Source organism: Apium graveolens, chromosome 3 (assembly GCF_009905375.1).
Source record: "Apium graveolens cultivar Ventura chromosome 3, ASM990537v1, whole genome shotgun sequence".
NCBI classification, from domain to species: domain Eukaryota; kingdom Viridiplantae; phylum Streptophyta; class Magnoliopsida; order Apiales; family Apiaceae; genus Apium; species Apium graveolens.
The window spans coordinates 98,031,151-98,054,407 of NC_133649.1; the positions used below are offsets into that span (position 1 = coordinate 98,031,151).

Here is a 23,257-nt window from a genome sequence, read left to right on the forward strand (position 1 = left end):
ATGTAGAAGTCAGCTAATGAGCAGGTGACTATAATAAATTATACGATGCTAAAAGAATTAGAAATAAAGCAAGAATGTCTTCCTTTGATATGATAATATCAGCTTCATTATTTTCTGGTCCGACCTCATGATTTGGAAAACATGATTCACTTCCACTTCGAGCACTCATTAGTTTTTTCTTTTTCTGCTGAGGGTTCTTTTTAAACATGTCAGTTGCCATCTGCTTTAATCTGAGTTCATCAACCTTTTTTCTGAAGTTCTGCAACATTCTTGTTCCGATTAATTTCATATTCATTACATCCTTTACCTTCAATAGTAATATTTGCCGGTGCTTGCTTCCCAACATTGTCTACTGTATCTTTTGCAGGTATTTTCCATCTCCTCAAATATTCTCCCAACCTCATCAGCAACTATTATCCTCTATTTCCACCACCTTCTCTGTTTCTACCACCATCTCTGTTTTTACCACCTTCTCTGTTTCTACAACCTCCAGCAGAGCTTTTGAACTTGTTCCCCCTTTTATAACACTTGGAACAACACTCGGAATAGTAGAACTAAATTGTAGTTTCTTTCTTGAAGTTAACCTTTGTTCCTTCTCATCAGTGATGTCTTTCAAGGTCACAAATTTACGATATTCTACATTATTCTCTACAATACATGTTCTTGGCCTTACAATCATGAACGGCTGTATCTGCGCCATTGGGGCTATTCTTTTGTCAACAATGCAGTCAACAAAAAAATGTACTTCAGAACTATAACAACCCAAATCCGGGGTCAAGATTTGGTGTCACTAAACAATCATTACATAAAATAAAAGAATATTCAATTAACCCCTTTTTATCCGGATCGTTTACAGGTTATGGTATGAAACAAGAATATAATCTTCTACAACTTTCAACAACTAAAATACAAATGTAAATACCTTTGAACTAATGCTCGTATCATATTCTTCTAACTTCTTCAACCTCTCGCAGCGGAGATTTCTCGAACTTCTGCTGTCTATCTAAGCTATTCATTTTTATCCTTATCTGTTTCTGGCAGAAATAAGAATTGACAAAGCAAGAGTGAGCAAAAAATGGCCAGCAAGTATATATTTTGAGTTTCAAACATTAATATCAAAGAAAACTTCCGGACAAAATCTCAAAACAATTTTAAACAATTCGATTTTGAATGAGTGGAGCGAATAAACGTTGGTTGTCACCAGCCTTTAACTATAAATTTAAAATCAACAAGCGATCCCCGATTCATCTCCTGAATCAGGGTTCTGTCCGGTTTTGGAATCATGAAAACCTTTCGAGAGAGAATGTCGTTGATGACGATCAATGATAACTTAGACTGGACACTAGTATAACCTTCACACTCATACCCTGCTGATCAGTCAGTATAGTGTAGATCTATATCTCAATATATAGATCCAGTCGGGTACCCAGGCACTACGGCCCAAGGGTCCGGGCCATTCCCGACCCATAGGATCCAGCTCATCACTGGCCCTCATATATATATATATATATAGTAATCATCCAGTCCGTAGAGTATTTTGATGTCAAATCATTTTGATTTCAACACATCCCAATTCAGGGTTCGCAAATAACCCGAAAGAATGGGTATTTGCTCACGAGAGCAATCGAATTACAGGAACAAGAATAAAAGAACATGCATAATATGAGTAATTGCAGCGAAATATAAAACATTTAACTATTCTGAACTTAGAATAGGAACGATGAAATAATTGCAGTAATTTAAAAGAAAAATCAAGAATTCGTGCAGTATTTTAAAAGAAAAATCCAGAATACTTGCCTCAATAAGCTTTAATCGCTATTGACTTTGGTTCGACTTTGATCGTTCAGCTTTATCGTCAAATTACTATTCTATTCTGGATACGATCCCAACACTCAGGTTCTTCGATTGGAACTTTATTGATCCCAACGTCTAATCACTAGATCATTCCTAGTCCAACGTCACGTCTCGGGTCTTCCGACTAAGACCTACAGGGCTGAAATACCCTAATTCAGATAATCATCTCGCTTAACATAACATCACTATCCTATCGTACCCATACGATTTCATAATTCAACTTATATTTATATGTATTATTGAAATACACATAGCAATTATGGTTCACATCTTCGAAACTCGGTTCGGTATTTATTTTCAGAAAATACATATATTTGTTGTTTTAAAAATAGGGTAATCGATTACTCACAAAACATCTTGTCATGTCACATAAGTAAGTTTCATAAAATTTAATTACATATCCTTGTTCGACGTCTCCGATAATTACAGGTTGCGTTCCCGTATATTCAAAATTAATTTCCCGAAAATCGGGTAACGTCTCCTTTGTTTATCGGCCTGCCCGTCGAACAATTCGACGTCAAATTCACAACACAACAACCAATCCAATTTCAAATTCGCAAGTCCCAACCACCGATACATTTTCATTATTTACAATTATTTATTATTCATTTTTCGTTTCGAAATTTATTTCATAAACTAATTTTAATTTTTTTATTTTTTTATAATTTAGGACTCAGAATTAATTCATCACGGTCCACTGTTGACTCGTTAAAAGTCATCGTCAACAGCGGCAAAATTTATTGGTGCCCGGTAAAATTCGGGTTTCCAAATAAATTTCACCGATTAATTCCAATCATTTCTCGCACGAAACATATATTTTCATAAACATTAATCAAGTAAATTTCCTGCAGAGAATAATTTAAAATATTAAAAATTCTGAAATCAGGCAGACTTCACACGCGTAGCACACACGCACACAAAATATACCACAATCAGAAACAATAGAGCACAGGCGGAGATATGCCGGAAAAGGAACGCAGGCGGCAAAGCAAGGAACAGAGAACAAACAACACAATCATACACATACACGAATATAACAACACCCACACACACATATACTTACGTATATATACACACGCGGACAGGATCAACACAGGGGCGAACCACACCGCCGGCCACCAGAATAAAACGGCAGCGGCGGCCGGAACACCAGGGAAACAAGGACAAGAAGGGAGGAGAAGGGTACGGACAGGAAAAAAAAGGAAGCCGAGAGATTAATTGAATAAAATGAAGAGAGAGATTGGATGAGAGATTGACCCGAGAGAGATTTGGGGAGAGATAAGAAACTGGTCAAGAAAAGGGGAACAGGGGCGTAGTGTATGGGTGGTTTTGTACATATATATATATTTTTTGGTGTCGTTGGAATCCTGGTTCGAATCACAAGTAACGATCCCGTAAATAAGTAATCTGCAAGTAATAATAATTCGGAATTTATCCGAACATTTTGAAAAATTTCCGAGATAATTAAAACTAATTATCATAAAAATTTTATAATTTTAAAAATTATTTTTGAAACGCGCATTCAAACCCACATTTATCATTTAACGAATGCACTTGCAGTTAAATAAAAGCCAGAAAATTCCCGAAGAAATTTTAAAATTCTCAAAATATTTAAAAGTTAATAGAATAAAAAATTTCATAATTTTTTTTGAAGCATTTCCGAATTAATTACTGATTTTACAATTTAATAAAATCAGAAAATCATTTACAATTAAATAATTAATAAAATATTGATTTTTAAATTTAATAAACCTCTAAAAATAATAAATAAAATTATAAAACAAAAAAAAATAATTTTAGAAACAATTTTAGAATTTATAAGAATAAATATTCAATAAAATCACTTTAAAAATGAATTAAGTTCATAGGGCTCGATAATTAATTATAAAATCAATCTTCGCGTCCAATAAATTACAAACAATTGATAATACAGTAACACATAGCTGACAGAACCATCACACATTTTATTTACTAATAATTCGATAATTACATTTACATATCGGATCCGAATATAGGATACTTAGCCGCTAAGTAACTGAAAAGACGGTACGATTTTAATACCGAATTTGGATAATTATCAAAACAGAGCTTCCTATAAAATACTTTATACGAAATTAAGGTAATAATGTCTCGCCTTTTGAGAATATGGACTTTTTATCGATATATAAAATGATTTGCGCATCGAAAATTTCACACCGGGACTCGTACCGGTCAAACCGTACCCCGGATCGACAAAGTCAAAACACGGAAAGTGTTCAGAATTATCATATTAGGTTAGGAAGGAGTTTTCGGAAGAGTTTCGGGTTGTAAAAACGCAAAAACGATTGAAGTGGGACGATTTCTGATTCTAAAAATAAATTTTATAACTATGTAAGAATAATCATTATTAATTCTATAAATTCTTATAAAATCATATAATAGTCCAAAAATTACCAGAAAAATACCAAAATTATCTATATTCAATTCTAGATAATTAAAAATTAAAATATCTACATTTTTATCAGAAATAAACATCCAAATATTAATATCAATTATCAAATCATTCACCAAAATTCACAAAAAAATCACATAATAATTATATATTGATAAAGACAAGTACATAATATTTCCCAGGCGTTACATCCTTCCCCACTTAAAAGGATTATGTCCCTAGAATCATGCTAAGGAACATACCATGATGTTTTTCAAGTGTCTTTCTCATAATTTCTCAGTTCTCATCACCTTAAGCACAACTCAACGGCCTTTTACCGTCATCAACTCTATCAGTTGCTCATGCAACCCCTATCTCAATCTCTACTTCATACATTTGAGGCTAAGTGAATTTCCGTAGTCATACACACATGAATGCCTTATGGACTCGTTGCACCTGTGACAACAAGATCAACTCATTCACAGTCGTTTTATCCATTTCACTGTTTCACAGGACCAACTTAATTTACACTAACCTTCTTTTCCTTCAATTCTAATAATTCGTGTCCCTGAGATTTCTATTTTCACTGACCGTTGTACTCTACTTTTCATGTCTTCTTCTGTTCGGTTAGCCTGACCTATGATCGTTTCCAGTCGCATACAAGAATCTCTAATCGGTTTCTAACACTTTCTATTCGTCTGCGCCCGGTACGCTAGGCTCATGACGTCTTATACTTAGAAACGTTCTAAATCTATTTCAAAAACTAAAAGTAAAGGAAAAATTTTGACAATTGCATTTAACTCACCACTTTGAGGTATACTTCAATTTCTTTTCAATCACGATCGAGTATATTCATTGAGCGAGAATCTGTTACTATCTAAAAGGAAATATTAATTTGGAACGGAATGAATCATAACTTTATTCAAAACCCGGTCTCTCGGTACTAATACTCATTTTGTTATCATATCAAATTAGATATCAATATGAACTTTGATGCTCACAACGTCCCAAACTGAAGTCAACATCAATCATCTGCATTAATACCACCTTTGATATCCAACAACAAAGTAAGTATCAGCATAACCCAAAAGACGGATCAAAACCTATTCTTCAGTTCCTAACTTTTCCAATTCTTTTACCCATTTCCTCTATAATCTTAATGGTGTTCACTCTTTTCTTTCAATTTAAACATCTGTTCCTAAATGGACCTTTCCTGTTTGATCTTTACCCACACACTGGAGCTCATAATCAATTATAACCAGAATTCATATCTTTGAAGCTGAAACTGCAGTTGCTATTTTTCAACTTTTCGCAAGCATATCTTCAGACGTTCAACTTGATCTTCCTTAGTTCTTGAATTAACAAGGATGTTATCAATAAATACAATCACACTATCCCAATACCCCTGGTACATTGTGTTCACTTAATTTTTCAAACTTACAATTTCTGATAATCGACGCGTAACCTCATATCTCCATTCTCTTTTTCCACGACCGTTTTTGCGCACAACGCAAAATACTCTTTGTTTCATTATTCTTCCATTTCACATTTTTGAAGTTTTCCTTCACTTATTATTTCATCCCTATTGAGTTATACGACATAGGCTTTTGACATTAGCTTGAATCTGTGCAATAACCGACGAGAAATTCTTACCTCATTCCCTGAGGTAACCTTGGTAAATCATTCGTTCGAACCTCCGGGACTTCACTTTAATTTGAAAGAATTCCGACATGAGATTTATTGCAACATTCTTCTTCAGCAGTTCGCCATCAATACCTTGGTTTAATCATTCCTGTTTACACGCATTCCTTCAATGAAACTCCCATCTTCAATTATCGATATTTCACTTCATTCTCCAATCAATTCTGGCCCAACTGACGTTCATACCTTGCGTATATCCTGGATTATTTTATAAAATTTCTTTATCATCCTTTTGATTCCACTTCTTGTCTTGATTAGTTCTTCATTTTCATTATTTATTATCTCTCTTAAACATAATAAATTTCTTTTTCTTAGTAATATTACTCTGTTTATTATTGGATAAGTCATTCCTGAAGTTCATGCTGGAATGAAGGCTTTTATTTGTTCTATTTAAATTCTTACTAACAGAATAATCGAATTTCCTCGGTAGCTATTTTCTTAGCCTTGTTTGACATATCACAGATCGCGTGTTTGAATTCTCTTCATTGACCATCATCTCTTTTTCTTGAGTTCACATGCGGACTTCATCAATTTCCGTCTTTCATTGAGTGCTTGAATTTGCGAGCTTTCCATTATTCTACAGCAACTTCCATTCAATCGCCATTCAAAATAAGTGTACATTCAAATCTTTCATTAATTCATCATTCGATATGGGTATACATCCAAGTTCTTTCTGGAACGCTATTGCAGATGATATAATCCCTTTACTTTATCTTGAACCTTCAGTTCTTAAAAATATTCTTCTTACTAGCGTGTACCAGTAACTTCCTGTTCCTCTTATTCATCTAAAAGAGCGTATTCTTCTGGATCAAACCTTGCACCTGATTACAGTAATATCACGCTCATTGAACTAAGCCTTCAATTTACGTTAACGCCATTACATTTTCCAAATTTCTTATCGCTTTGATTTCGGATCTGGAAATCATGTTAGAGCTTGACTCAATCTAATTGGAATCGATCTCCATTTAACTAACCATTAGTTGGTAAAGTTGATCAATTAACTCCTTTTACTGATCACTTAAACCAAATGCTGACTAGCTAACTGGGATCAAAGACCAATTATATAAAGTCGGTTTGGTCATAACAACTTTCTCAAGAACCGAGATTACAATCATTTGGAGTACTGACGAGAACGACAATATAATTTTTTTTCCTTAAATGCAGGGTAATTTCTGAAAATTTTGGCTGCACTTCCCTTATACCATTGACTACCAGTCGGACTCAAGCCGACATCATCAATCAACCACATCGTCCATAATCATATCCGTCCATTTCCAACAACCACATCCATCCATTCAACACAATTCAGATTATATCATTTTGGATCAGCATATGTATTATTAATTGGCATAACATATATCTTTTTAATTGGGAATTTGGGTCTTACAACAACAATGATTAATATAACCATACTCTTCTCAGTCCATTCAGAATATTACGAATTGTTATTAATGAACTTAAGGTTTGATTTCATGATTCTTTTAATTTATTTCTGACCATTATTAATCAGTTTATCTTTTAATAACTGCGCATGGTCTTCATTACTATTGTCGCAATCTGGTGGAAACTTAACCGTTGTATCGTTATTTCTTAAAATATTCCACAGTCAAATCACCATTCCTTCATCTCCACTTATGTTCCCGTATCAAACTTTCATCACTGACCCGGGTATGAGCAGTAAATTCTCCATCACTTATTTACGCAAGTTAGAGAACTTTACAACTTCTTGAAGAATATGTTCGAAGTTCGATTACATTTAAGATTTCTTCCATCTTGAATTTTCACGACAAATATCTTCCCACGACAACGGGATGTTTTACATAGTAATTGCATGTCTGAGTCATTGTTCAGAATTTTCTTGATCTTTGATCGTCGTCCCGATACTCGTTTGCTCCGTTTGACACGCCACTTTACTTCCTTATTTTTGTAATTAATTTATTCGTTACGATTCACTAACGATTTATTTCTTATCGAAATCTTCTGATTTAAAGTGCATCGCGTTAACGTAATCTACCGTACTAATGAGATCCCTATAACAAGAATAACTGTCTAACTAGATATCTTCGCCTTGTCCACATCTGTTCGTGTATCCATTTTTCCTTGCTCACGGATGTCCATTATTTATCGATTTGCAGTCGTATCTATGTTCGTTGTAGGCTTCCACGTACCATAATACTTCGTTTCTTTTGAAATTGTCAGAGAATAGACTCTACGCAAGAGGAGAGTGTGTGAATAAGATTTTGAATGAAAAGAACTGGATAAGGAATAACAATGCAACAAACAGTTGGAAGAATCTATAAGTCAATAAATTGAAGAAAAAGAATGAGTGAAGAATGAGACAACCATATTCGTACTCAAGATGACCAGTCTTTCATACTATATGGCATATAATACTTGATTAGGTGGCGTCCCACCCGACTCTTCATCATTTCGACAAAGCGTCATATCATACAATAACACTGTTGTCTCCATCAGGAATCAAGGATTTGAGAAGAGGAACAATTCAGAAGAAATACAGGAAATTTTCTCTCATTTTTATCTCCTACTATTTATCAACAGAAGAGCTCATACGTAATCACGGATCAAGATAAACATATGTTGTCGTATTAGAGGAAAGAATGTTAGTGCTGATCACCTTCCACGCCTCACCTATATCTGCCTGTGCGAATACAGGTTCACGATTCAAGTCACATCATTGCTTCGAAATGCTGTCCGTAAATGCCTTCACAACAACTGCTTCAATAATTTGATCTCAATCGCGCCCTTCCAAAATTTGTAATCACTGCTTCAGATTCCATTTACCCCGCGTTAAATAACCATCGATCACACAATGCCTCAATTTCGTTGATAAAATATGATTCCTCTTCCACCATCTAGAAGATTCTGCCATCTCCTCTCATCATCCTCCGTTCATTCGAATCACGAATCTCGTTAAATTTTAATAATTTTATAAATTGGGTAAATAATATTTTAACATGTTGATTCAATTATTGATATTATTAAACTAAATTAACCTTCGTCTTTTACGGAAAACTTTAAAAATTTCCTTTCTGCTAATAGGTTTTCTTGGTTCCCCAAACTAACAACACTGAGTCTGGATTCCTTATCCTTTTAAGTCATTTTCTGTTTATAATAACAAGAACTTAAGTAGTGATTCGACAACCAAATTTTGAAACTAATTTTATGCAAAAAATTTCTAAAAGTGATTAAGAAAATCTTTTTCGAAATTTCATTTTATAATTTTGAAAATCAAATATATGGTCGTCATTACTATATAAGTTACTTGCTATTCTCATGACCCGCTAATGAAATATCTGATTAAAAGAATGCTCATATAAAAGTCTCTCCACTTTGGTACCTTTTCTACTTTTTCTTGGATTCTGCTCGCACTTATCAGCCGACGAAAATTCATTCACCGTTGTATACCATTTTATTCGCGATTCTACAGCAATGCTGACATCTGGTAATGTCTTTGACATTCTTGTCATCGTTCTTGACGTTATGCTTACAATCACGCATGCGATTCAACGTTCTGTCTGTAGATAGGGTCGTACCTCCTTGCTAGACTTTCCTATACCCAATAAGGTAGATACCATTCCTTGCGCAGCGCCCGATACGTGATATGAACCTTTTCGTAATGGTGGTACCTTCGAAACGTGCAATGTTGGTTCTTCATCAGCTTCCATCAACTGGTTGCCTTCGACGTGGAACTCGTCCTAATACCTAATTCTAAGTTAGATTATACCAAAATTCACCTAGCATGCCTTTCATGAGTTCTCACAAGAATCAATCACATTTTTCTCAAAACTGCATGAATAGTTGGGTAACATACCCAATCTCCATCGATCGGTCAATCCTTCATTACTGTAGAATCCAAAAATTTAATATACCTATAGCGATGCGACATTCGCCTTACACTTTCTCAGCAATCCTATCGTACTAATTTCAGATCGGATCTGCTAACCCTAATTCGCACTCAACTCAACTTAACCTGAGTTTGCCTAGGGTTTTTCCTATCCTGTATGATCTATCATTCCTATCTTACTCTCACCTATTCTTATTTCAGTGACCAATAACCTGCAGCTCTGATACCAACTTGTAACAACCCAAATCCGGGGTCAAGATTTGGTGTCACTAAACAATCATTACATAAAATAAAAGAATATTCAATTAACCCCTTTTTATCTGGATCGTTTACAGGTTATGGTATGAAACAAGAATCTAATCTTCTACAACTTTCAACAACTAAAATACAAATGTAAATACCTTTGAACTAATGCTCGTATCATATTCTTCTAACTTCTTCAACCTCTCGCAGTGAAGATTTCTCGGACTTCTGCTGTCTATCTAAGCTATTCATTTTTATCCTTATCTGTTTCTGGCAGAAATAAGAATTGACAAAGCAAGAGTGAGCCAAAAATGCCCAGCAAGTATATATTTTGAGTTTCAAACATTAATATCAAAGAAAACTTCTGGACAAAATCTCAAAACAATTTTAAACAATTCAATTTTGAATGAATGGAGTGAATAAACGTTGGTTGTCACCAACCTTTAACTATAAATTTAAAATCAACAAGCGATCCCCGATTCATCTCCTGAATCAGGGTTCTGTCCGGTTTTGGAATCATGAAAACCTTTCGAGAGAGAATGCCGTTGATGGCGATCAACGATAACTTAGACTGGACACTAGTATAACCTTCACACTCATACCCTGCTGATCAGTCAGGATATAGTGTAGATCTATATCTCAATATATAGATCCAGTCGGGTACCCAGGAACTGCAGCCCAAGGGTCCGGTCCATTCCCGACCCATAGGATCCAGCTCATCACTGGCCCTCATATATATATATATATATAGTAATCATCCAGTCCGTAGAGTATTTTGATGTCAAATCATTTTGATTTCAACACATCCCAATTCAGGGTTCGTAAATAACCCGAAAGAATGGGTATTTGCTCACGAGAGCAATCGAATTACATGACAAGAATAAAAGAACATGCATAATATGAGTAATTGCAGCAAAATGTAAAACATTTAACTATTCTGAACTTAAAATAGGAACGATGAAATAATTGCAGTAATTTAAAAGAAAAATCAAGAATTCTTGCAGTATTTTAAAAGAAAAATCCAGAATACTTGCCTCAATAAGCTTTAATCGCTATTGACTTTGGTTCGACTTTGATCGTTCAACTTTATCATCAAACTACTATTCTATTCTGGTTACGATCCCAACACTCAGGTTCTTCGATTGGAACTTCATTGATCCCAACGACTAATCACTAGATCATTCCTAGTCCAACGTCACATTTCGGGTCTTCCGACTAAGACCTACAAGGTTGAAATATCCTAATTCAGATAATCATCTCGCTTAACATAACATCACTATCCTATTGTACCCATACGATTTCATAATTCAACTTATATTTATATGTAAATTTAAATTCACATAGCAATTATGGTTCACATCTTCGAAACTCGGTTCGGTATTTATTTTCAGAAAATACATATATTTGTTGTTTTGAAAATAGGGTAATCGATTATTCACAAAACATCTTGTCACGTCAAATAAATAAGTTTCGTAAAATTTAATTACATATCCTTGTTCGACGTCTCCAATAATTACAGGTTGCGTTCCCGTATTTTCGGAATTAATTTCCCGAAAATCAGGTAGCGTCTCCTTTGTTTATCGGCCTGCCCGTCGAACAATTCGACGTCAAATTCACAACACAACAACCAATCCAATTTCAAATTCGCAAGTCCCAACCACCGATACATTTTCTTTATTTACAATTATTTATTATTCATTTTTCGTTTCAAAATTTATTTCACAAACTAATTTTAATTTTTTTATTTATTTATAATTTAGGACTCAGAATTAATTCATCACGGTCCACTGTTGACTCGTTAAAAGTCATCGTCAACAGCGACAAAATTTATTGGTGCCCGGTAAAATTCGGGTTTCCAAATAAATTTTACCGATTAATTCCAATCATTTCCCGCTCGAAACATATATTTTCATAAACATTAATCAAGTAAATTTCCTGCAGAGAATAATTTAAAATATTAAAAATTCTGAAATCAGGCAAACTGCACACGCGTAGCACACACGCGCACAAAATATACCACAATCAGAAATAATAGAGCACAGGCGTAGATATGCCGGAAAAGAAACGCAGGCGGCAAAGCAAGGAACAGAGAACAAACAACACAATCACACACATACACGAATATAACAACACCCACACACACATATACTTACGTATATATACACACGCGGACAGGATCAACACAGGGGCGAACCACACCGCCGGCCACCAGAATAAAACGGCAGCGGCGGCCGGAACACCGGGGAAACAAGGACAAGAAGGGAGGAGAAGGGTACGGACAGGAAAAAAAAGGAAGCCGAGAGATTAATTGAATAAAATGAAGAGAGAGATTGGATGAGAGATTGACCCGAGAGAGATTTGGGGAGAGATAAGAAACGGGTCAAGAAAAGGGGAACAGGGGCGTAGTGTATGGGTGGTTTTGTACATATATATATATATATATATTTTTGGTTTCGTTGAAATCATGGTTCGAATCACAAGTAACGATCCCGTAAATAAATAATCTACAAGTAATAATAATCTGGAATTTATCCGAACATTTTGAAAAATTTCCGAGATAATTAAAACTAATTATCATAAAAATTTTATAATTTTAAAAATTATTTTTGAAACGCGCATTCAGACCGACATTTATCATTTAACGAATGCACTTGCAGTTAAATAAAAGCCAGAAAATTCCTGAAGAAATTTTAAAATTCTCAAAATATTTAAAAGTTAATAGAATAAAAAATTTTATAATTTTTTTGAAGCATTTCCGAATTAATTACTGATTTTACAATTTAATGAAATCAGAAAATCATTTACAATTAAATAATTAATAAAATATTGATTTTTAAATTTAATAAACCTCTAAAAATAATAAATAAAATTATAAAACAAAAAAAATAATTTTAGAAACAATTTTAGAATTTATAAGAATAAATATTCAATAAAATCACTTTAAAAATGAATTAAGTTCATACGGCTCGATAATTAATTATAAAATCAATCTTCGCGTCCAATAAATCACAAACAATTGATAATACAACAACAAATAGCTGACGTAACCTTCACACATTTTATTTACTAATAATTCAATAATTACATTTACATATCGGATCCGAAAATTGGTTACTTAGCCGCTAAGTAACTGAAAAGACGATACAATTTTAATACCGAATTTGGATAATTATCAAAACAGAGCTTCCTATAAAATACTTTATACGAAATTAAGGTAATAATGCCTCGCCTTTTGAGAATATGGATTTTTTTATCAATATATAAAATGATTTGTGCATCGAAAATTTCATACCGGGACTCGTACCGGTCAAACCGTACCCCGGGTCGACATAGTCAAAACACGGAAAGTGTTCAGAATTATCATATTAGGTTAGGAAGGAGTTTTTGGAAGAGTTTCGGGTTGTAAAAACGCAAAAACGATTGAAGTGGGACGATTTCTGATTCTAAAAATAAATTTTATAACTATGTAAGAATAATCATTATTAATTCTATAAATCCTTATAAAATCATATAATAGTCCAAAAATTACCAGAAAAATACCAAAATTATCTATATTCAATTCTGGATAATTAAAAATTAAAATATCTACATTTTTGTCAGAAATAAACATCCAAATATTAATAGCAATTATCAAATAATTCACCAAAATTCACATAAAAATCACATAATAATTATTTATTGAAAAAGACAAGTACATAATATTTCCCAGGCGTTACAAGAACCATTACTTTCATGAATATACCAAAACATGCTGCTATCATCTGTTATCAATGTCCAGCCACCTCCATTCCCTTTTTGACATATACTCCCCCAATTTCATCATACTTGAGATCTTCTTTAACCCAATCGATGAGTACAAAATATGAAAATTTGTCAGCATCCGTGTCATATGTGACATGTGAGCCACCAGTGTATTTAGTCCTTTTGAAATCTCCGGTATGGTGCAAGTGGATGGTATATCTTAAATCAGTCATCCTATAAAAATATAAAGACATGTTAGAGATATAAAAAACTACGATAATCTGACAAACAGGTAACAAGGTGTAGAGATATAAAAACTACAATAATGTAAATTTAAAACACGAAAGCAATGATCTAAAACTACCATGTTAAATATATAAAACAGGAACGCAATGATTTAAAATTACCATGTTAAATATGTAAAACACGAAAAAAAAAATAAGTTAATCTTAATTAAATTTTAATTGAAGTTTTTTATTTTTATATAATTTATCTACCCTTTCCTTTTAAATAAATTAATTCAAACACTTAGGCCTTAAGCAATAATAAAGAACACCTGACTTAATCATTTACTCCATCTGGAATTTCCTTTGTAGGGACATCATCTCTGAACCAGGTAACTTTAGGGGTATTCACGGATTGGTTTGGTCCGGATTCTCATTTTTTTCCGAACCGAACCAGTAAGAACGGTTTATTGAAAATCAAAACCAAACCAGATCAGTTAAACGCCGAGACCAAACCAGACCAGACCATAAAATAACAGATTGGTTTGGTTTTGAACCATGGTTTGAATTTAATCATTTATTTTTGTTTCATTTTTGTTAAACTTACAAGGAATCGGTTATTTAAGTAAATATAATATAAAATTTATTATATATTAGTATTATATATTATATTTAAGTATTATGATATATATTTATAAATATTTAGTTTACATATGACTTTCGTATATTTTAATTTAATTTAAATAATATTAAGTATATGAATTACAGTATAACTCTGACATATTAACAATTAACTAAAGTTTTTATTTAAAAAGTAATTTGATGTTTTTACTATAATATACACCCACATATAAACAAAACCATAATTTATAATCTTAAATTGTTGGTATATGGTAGAAACTTTATATATTATTATATAACAGTCCGATTTGGTCTAAACGGTTTTTATTTATTAAAAACCATAACCAAACCATTCAGGCGTGAACGGTCCGGTTAACCGAACCATTAAAAATGGTTTTAATGGTTTCGAGTTTCATGGTTCAGATTTCCGTGGTCCGATCCGGATTCACGGTTTGACGGATTTTTTGAACACCCCTAGGTAACTTCATTTTCATGATTTTATATCATGGTACGAAAGCTAGTGTCATGTGAAAACTTCCCATTCATGTCATCTTCAATTGTATTTCCAACGCCTATTTCTGAAAACTCAGGTGATATCCTCTTAATAGGATAATAACAATTCTTTTCAACAGGATCTTGAATATAAAAAACTTGTTGCACTTGAGTTGACATAACAAAAGAATCATACTTTTGACAAACTCGGTTAAAGTTAACTCGAATATAACCAAATGAATCTTTATCATATTGGTACCAGATGCATCTAAACAAGACAACATTAAATGCACCCCAGTAGTCAACTTCAAATATCTCTTCAACCGATATATAGTAACCTACATCCCCAACTATTGGATTTTGATCCTTCAAACTTGCGACGCTAGTCGTCAAGGCTATCAAATACACTCCACTATTTTGCGTTGTACACTTATGATCTCTTTCTCTTGTATGGAACCTAAATCCATGTACAACATAACCACTAAACTGCTTAGCTGATCATCTTGGACCCTTTGCTAATGATGCCACTTCCCTGAAAACTTCGACTTTTTTACCAACTTCATCCTTGAACCAGTCACATATTTCATCAGCGTGTATTCTTTCCCTTTTATACCGTTTAGAATTTTCATTGTTGGCCAATAATTCATGGTGCTTCCTATAATTATAGACAAATATGCTAAGTTAATATACATAAAGTCATTGATTTTTATTTACTTGGCTGTAGAATATTAAACTAGGACTTAATCAATTAGGTCCTCAACCTCCTTGTCATCATAGTTAAATAATACATATCAGTGAGCTATGATCCACGTATCATGTGAAAAGTGAATATCTTTCCCTTCTTTGTTCTTCCTTGAGCCGAGAGAGTACCCTTCAGTCTCTGCACCAGCAATTTCAAATTGATTCGATGAGATATTATGGCCATCATATAGAAATCTTGAGCAGAACGTCAAACACTCATCTTCCAAGTACCGCTCTGTAATTGATCCCTCTGGTTTACTCTTATTGTGAATGTATCATTTTAATACTCCTAGGTATCTCTCAATCAAATACATCCATCTTTGATGGACTGGTCCACCATATTTGATTTCCTTGCACAAATGTACAGGTAGGTGAACCATTATGTCAATGAATGGATCCGAAAAAATCATCTCAAGTTGACAAAGTATTTCGACAATCTCCTGCTGTAACCTTTTTAAATCACCTACCTCAATCACTTTAGCACATATATCTCTCAAAAAATTCCAAGTCTGATTGAAGGTATTGCAACCACATGCTTTAATGTTTTTTACTGCAATTTGCGATAAATACTGCATAAAAATATGTGCGTCATGACTCTTGTATCCCATAATTTTCCTATCTTGCACGCATCTGCTGATATTATAACTAAACCCGTGTGGCAGCTTTATATTTTCGAATACTGAACAGAATATATCCTTTTCTTTGTTGGTCAGGTCAAAGTGCTGCCCTAATTACATATTTTCCATCAGCAGTGGTGATAGGATGAAGGACCTTCCTTATACCAGATTCTTGCAAATCTAATCGAGAATTCATATGATCCTTTGTCTTGCCTCCCATATTTAGAAATGTGCCTAGACCACTATCACAAATATTCTTCTTGATGTGCATTACATCCAATTTATGTCGAGTTAAGTTGTCTCTCCAATAAGGTAAGTCAAAAAATATTGACCTCTTATTCTAAGGGTTAGTTTCACAACTCACTTTCCGTTTACTTCCCTTTTTAAATGTGTTCACATAACCATCCAGCAGAACTTCAATTTCCCTCCCAGATAGCATTGTAGGAGTTTCTCTAGTCTCAACATCACCATTGAGTCGTCTTTTATCAGACCTCCACTTGTGGTTGGGGTCTATGAATTTTTGATGATTCATATAGCACACCTTCTTGCTAGATTTTAAATACTTCGACGACGTCTCATAATTACATGTAGGACATACTAACTTGCCTTTTGTGCTCCAACCCGACAATATTGCGTATCCGGGAAAGTCACTAATGGTCCACAATACACTTGCATGTAACATAAAGTTATGATCTGTCAAAGCATCATCAGTTTCCACCCCTACATTCCATAAATCTTTCAATTCCGCGATCAACGTGTAACGACTGAGAATTTTTGTGAATTAATTATGCGAGTAAAGTGTAATTATGTGAATTATGTGTTATTATATGAGAATGGAAATATTTAAATAAATATTATATTCCAGTTTGACGTGTCATCCGGTATAAAGAGAATGATTGTGAAGCGTAGTTGAAAACGCTCACTGTCGGGCCGTCAGTCAGGACGCGACCCGTTATGCAAACAATGAATATTAGTAAAAAGAAAAAGTTTATGATTAAGTATATTTCATTACTATACGTGATATGTGAATCTATGTTGTTAACTATTAAGGTTCATGATTATGTGATTATATCCTTGTATGATATTATTTGGAATTTTAGAAAATAAGAAGTGCATTAATTGCTATTTATATAGGTTATAAATGCATTTTTATTCTTTGATAAAAATAATTTTTAAAATAATTTTTATTTATAAATTTCGAATTTGATTTTATTAAATTCTCAAAAATCTAAGCTATTTTATGATGTCACTCTTGTAATTTATAGATTTATGGTTTTATTTATAAAATGTATTCTTTGTAATTAATTAGATTAATAATTATTAGATTACCTAATTACCCTTGCATGCATTTCCACTCATAATATAAGAGAAGGGTAGTTGTGTCATTAACCACCCCACTATCTCATTTCAACTTAGCCAAATGACCATATCATCATTGCATGCATTTTTGTGCTAGTAGTGAGAGAAGGGTAGGCTTGTTACTTCCATCATCACTTCATTCATTTCATTTCTCCCATCTCTCTCTTTTCTCCTTCATCTCTCCCGGATCTCTCTCCCTTTCTTCTTCTTCTCTCTCTCATTCGAGCTCTCATTCACTCTCTCATCTACATGCAACATCAAATCCTACTTAGAATTCAAAAATCTTGCCATTTATCTTCATCCTTTTCAATTCTCTATCCATATACTCTTTGCATTTAAGCGTTTAAGGAAGTTTTTGCATCAACATCTCTTAGTTATATCTAAGAAAATACAATTTCTTAGTGTATGACCTTAAGAGAGAGTATAGTACATAAGTTATGTGATTTTCTTGGTTTGTTTTGGAGATAGGTTCAAATTTTGCTATTAAAAAGGTGGGTTTTGATTTTGATTCAAAATTTAAAAAGGGTTTTGGTTCAAAGATTTGGTTTTTGGTTCGAATGAATGAGTTTTGTAAAAGGGTTTTAATATTCGATTGGTTTTGATGATATATATATATATAAAACCTTTGTTTTTGAGTTGGTTTCCTTGCATGCATGTAAAGTCCTTAGTGTAATCAAGTTATATTTTGTTTGGTTTGGAAATAAGATGGGTTAAATGATTAGATCATGGGTTTAATTAAGTTAGATTTGTGATTTAGAGTATTGCATGTTGAGTTGATTGATTGCATGTCGATTTTATAAGTTGTTTTGTTGTTAATTGGGTTATTGTTTAATTTGGAAATAGAATTTGGTTTATATTGGATATGTGAGTAGATAAGTATGAATTAGTTAAGTTTTGATTGATAAAAGCATGGATTTCATTCAGTTTTTAAATGAATAAATGATTGGATTTATGCATGTTAAGATTTTGTTCAAAAATAATGTTTTGGTTCGGTTTTTGATTTAGAAGAAATGATTTCAAGAAGTGTTATCGTTTGGAATGGATTAAAATAGGTTTAAATTGTAAATGGAACCTTTCATGTCGATATTTGATAAATTGTTTGTGTTTTATTGAAAAATCCGAATGGTATATGGTATTAAAAAGGGTTGATTCAAGTTGTTTGGTCAATTTGATTTTAGAGTCTAATTATATGGTTTGTGTAAGATTGATTTGGTGTTTAAAAAATGTTTGGTTAGTTGCATTTCAAGTTAAGTGGTTGCATGTTGATTTCTTGGCTTGGTACCATTTGTTTTGGTTTGAATTTTATAGTTAAAAATGAAGGAATAGTTGTTTGGTTGTCGAGTTTTTAGATCGTGATTATTTTTTTTAAGATATAGATATAAGTATACAAAGTATATACTCGCTATGTGTTATATGAGTACTCTATGATTATGCTTGAATATACAAGTTAAGTATATAAGTATATACTACTGAGTGTTATGTGAAAATAATGTGATTATACTCGTGTATATAAGTTGAGCTTTAATGCGAGTTGGGATAATCGTTAGACATTCAGGGAACGTCGAGTGCGAATAAGTATCTAATTAGGGATTATGTTTTGGATTGTAGATTCAGATAGCGGAGGCATTCAGGATTGTAGATTCAAATAGTGGAGGCATTCAGGCTAGAAAAGGGAAAGGAAACTTAGGTGGCAGTAGTTCAGCTTCAGTAGTTCAGTTTCATATTCAGTAAAGCAGGAAAGCGATTTAAGGCAAGTAACTATGCCTTGTCTTATGAATTGATATTGCTAATGCCATGATAAAGTAGTGATTTTTTTTATACTTGTGATAAACTTGTTATTGATTTCTGAGAAACCCTAATATTGATTCTTTTGATAACTTGTTATTGAATCCTGTTCGACCGTTTACAACCACTTGATTGATTCATACCCGACTACATTGCCTATTTCCTTTGTCACCCTATGATCTCGTAAACCCTAAGAGAACCTTTATGAATTCCCTTGCGAAATGTCTTGAGTAACCTGAATTCTTCATTAACTTGAATACCTTTTCCTTGATGATTAATTCTCTTGAATACCTCGAACTTGATTTCTAGTATTGCTTCAATAATTCCCTATATTGACCATTGCTTATAATTCGAATTCCTTGAACTACATTTATTTGATAACTATTCTTTATTTCCATATCCAAACTTTGTAACTGGATGTATGCCATGTATTACACTTGATATCAGACACCCCTACCTTTGTTGATTATCGTTATAACTCTTTTTTAATATTTCTTCCTTAGTTGTTGAATCATTGATATTCATCCTTGATGACCCCTCTAGTATGAGGATAGTTCTTCTTTTGATAAGAATCTCGTAATCCTAATCCTCTGATTGTTGATCATAGTCATATTGTTTGGAATCCCTTAAAGATTGATATGATTCTTTCATGCCTTAAGAACTTTTGAAATGTTATTCATTCTGGCATCTAATTCTTATAAAAATGTAGAGTTTTTAAAAGTTGAATTGCCAAAGGGGCAAAATGTTTTCTTGAGAATTGCCAAAGGGGAAAAACTTTTCTTGAGAATAGTGGATCTGGACTAAGATGCATGTTCCTTCCACACTTATTATTTGAGGCTTAAAAGCTGCTTTGGGATCACGCCAATATTGTTTAGAACCCAACGAGGTTCGAGATTACTTCGTGGCTGATCATTGGCTATAATCCGTAGCATCATAAAGATGATTATGAGCAATGATTTGGTTAAAAAATTTTGATTTAAATAATGATGCCATGATGCCATATATCTTGTTCCATGATATTATTATGCTTTTCTGATATGATTTCTGCTATTGAATTGTGATGAATGTCGGCTTTCACCCTATCTTGATCCTTGATTCTTGAAAGCCCAAACCTTTTTTCATAACCTTTATATAGCCAAAGATAGAAATCTGCCACCTAGAGATTTAAAAGTAGAATGCCTCAGATTTTGCTATTATTATTATTATTATTATTATTATTATTATTATTATTATTATTATTATTATTATTATTATTATTGCTTTTATAGAACTGCTATGTAGTTACTTGCTGAGCTTTTATGCTCATTTTATTTGCTTTGCTCTAACCATGACAGTTATGAAAGAAGATGGCCAGACTTGAGCGTTCAGCTCGCATGAGCATTCCTGGCGGTCCCTACCATGTCATAGATGCTAGAGCATGTAGCAGTGAGTGTGAGCATGCGTAGTAGATGGAAGGAATTAGGAATCTTTAAGTTGGTTCAGATACAATGGGTTATCTGTCGGTTCCATTTAGGAATTGAATGAAATTGAATTCATTAATATTTTGGGTTGTAATATATTTATTTTGGTTGGTAGTTGTAATCTTGTCTCAAACTTAATCTTGTGTAGATATTGTTAGTAGTTAATCAGAGTTTAATATATCTGTTGATATTATTAGTTTAATGGTGTGTGAGTCCTCATTTCCTAACTCCGAGATTGAGGTCGTCACACAAGAACTGCATGTAGACATCAATATTGTTTCCGAGATCGTTGGGACCAGGTATTATTGTTCACAGTATTAAATTTTTGGGTTTCATGTTCAACCAGGGAGGGAGGTTATAGTTAACGATAACAATTGGCCATATATTGTGAGTGGAACTCATCTTTCTATATGGATTAAAGCCATCAGAAGCTACACCCAGTCTGACATTCCAATTATCTGAAGAATAATGGGGATATATGGCATCCATCGTCTTCCAGGCTTCCCCATCAGCCGGATGCCATAACTTCCCATCCTTCTTTCGATCTACTGCATGCCAGCTCATTAGTTTAGAGAAGTCTTTGCACAAAAACATTCGTTGCAACCTTGGTTTTAGTTGAAAGTATCTCATAACTTTGGCTGCAATTTTATTATTTTTTGACCCTTGTGCCACAGCCTTCCACCTTGAAACACCACAATTTCTGCACTTAACTTCTTTTTCATTGTCACCCCAATATAACATGCAGTCGCTCGGACATGCATGTATTTTCACGTACTTAAGACCTAAATCCTTGATGATGGTTTTAGCAGAATTAAAAGATTTAGGCAATCTAATCTCGGGAACAACCTCTTTTAATAACTCTTTTATTTCACTAAAAGCCGTCTTAGTTATGCCATTAAGACACTTCCAGTTATAAAGCCTAATAAAGAAACTTAAACGCGAAATTTCTTACAACCTGGATATAATGGTTGTCTTCCTTCCTCGACAAGACGTAGAAATTTCTTTGCATCTGCATTCGGTCCCACATTACCATATGCAACATTCAGCATTTCATCAATTTTATCCTTAAACTCGTTATTTTATTTGCGCTCCATTGTCAATATTGAAACCTCGTATATAAAGTGTGCTAATCTCTCAGAAGGTCCATGGAAGACAAAGTGATCATAAACATCCTTTTGAGACCACCATAGACGATTATCGCATGGACGACAAGGACACTTCATTTTATTTCCAACACCGAATTTAGACATCAAATTTCTCACAAAATCTTGTACTCCATTCCTATATACTTCACTATACTTGGGATGATTTAAACAAATACTATCCTGATTAGTCATAATTGTTAGGTAATTAATACAACACAGGGGGGTTAATGCATTTTGGACAATTTTAGTCTTTTTAAACTATTTTGGATGGTGAACAAAGTAATCTAACTTGTAGAGATAATATGTGTCAATATGAATAATAAAACATGCACAGGAACACACTATCTTTCAAAACTCACTTAATTTTATATTAAAATCAAGTATATATATTTTGCTACAAATTTTCGGGTTCTTGTTATGTTAAGAACTCGGCTTCTCTCTTGAGAGTTACAAGATTTTTCAGATCTATTTGTTACAACTAAAATAAAGCATCCAGTATTTACTTTATAGAACAGTAAACACTGGTTTTAGACAGCATGCAAAAGCATGTACTGAACCCTGCTTTAAGTTAACTAAAACTTTCTATTTCTGGCTTAGTGTATCTTTGCAAATCGTGCATGTTTGTGACTTTATTTTGTCAGTTAATCTTGGCCTTTGATCTTGTACTCTTCAAGCTTCTGTAGACTTTTCAAATCAGTGATTGATTGGTTTGTTGATTGACAATCTTGGATCTTTAACTAGTCTATATCTTGTACTTGAGTTTTACATCGATATCTCCATTTTGTTATATAGAGAACTCGACATCTCGATATGTATAATGGCTTATCGAGATCTTTCTTTACTCTATAGTTATTTTGACTTATCGAAGTCTTTGAGTTCTCTATAAGAGAATTTAGCCTGTCGAGATCTCTAAATTTCTGCTTGTAGAATTGACTTGTCGATATCTCAGAGATTTCTAGTGATATTTTGACTTACTGAAATCTCTTAGATCTCTAGTGC

At 33.2% G+C, this 23,257-nt stretch overlaps 1 protein-coding gene across 1 annotated transcript; it reads right to left on the minus strand.

Annotated features, from left to right (window-relative positions):
* Positions 1-13,840: 13,840 nt before the first annotated feature.
* Positions 13,841-22,162, minus strand: LOC141714462 (uncharacterized). Its single transcript, XM_074517981.1, has 8 exons — positions 22,069-22,162; positions 21,457-21,973; positions 16,874-17,273; positions 16,258-16,461; positions 16,022-16,152; positions 15,661-15,806; positions 15,195-15,546; positions 13,841-14,048 (listed from the first exon to the last, which is right to left on the minus strand). The coding sequence occupies exons 1-8, from the start codon at positions 22,160-22,162 to the stop codon at positions 13,841-13,843; spliced, it is 2,052 nt and encodes a 683-aa protein (XP_074374082.1).
* Positions 22,163-23,257: the final 1,095 nt, after the last annotated feature.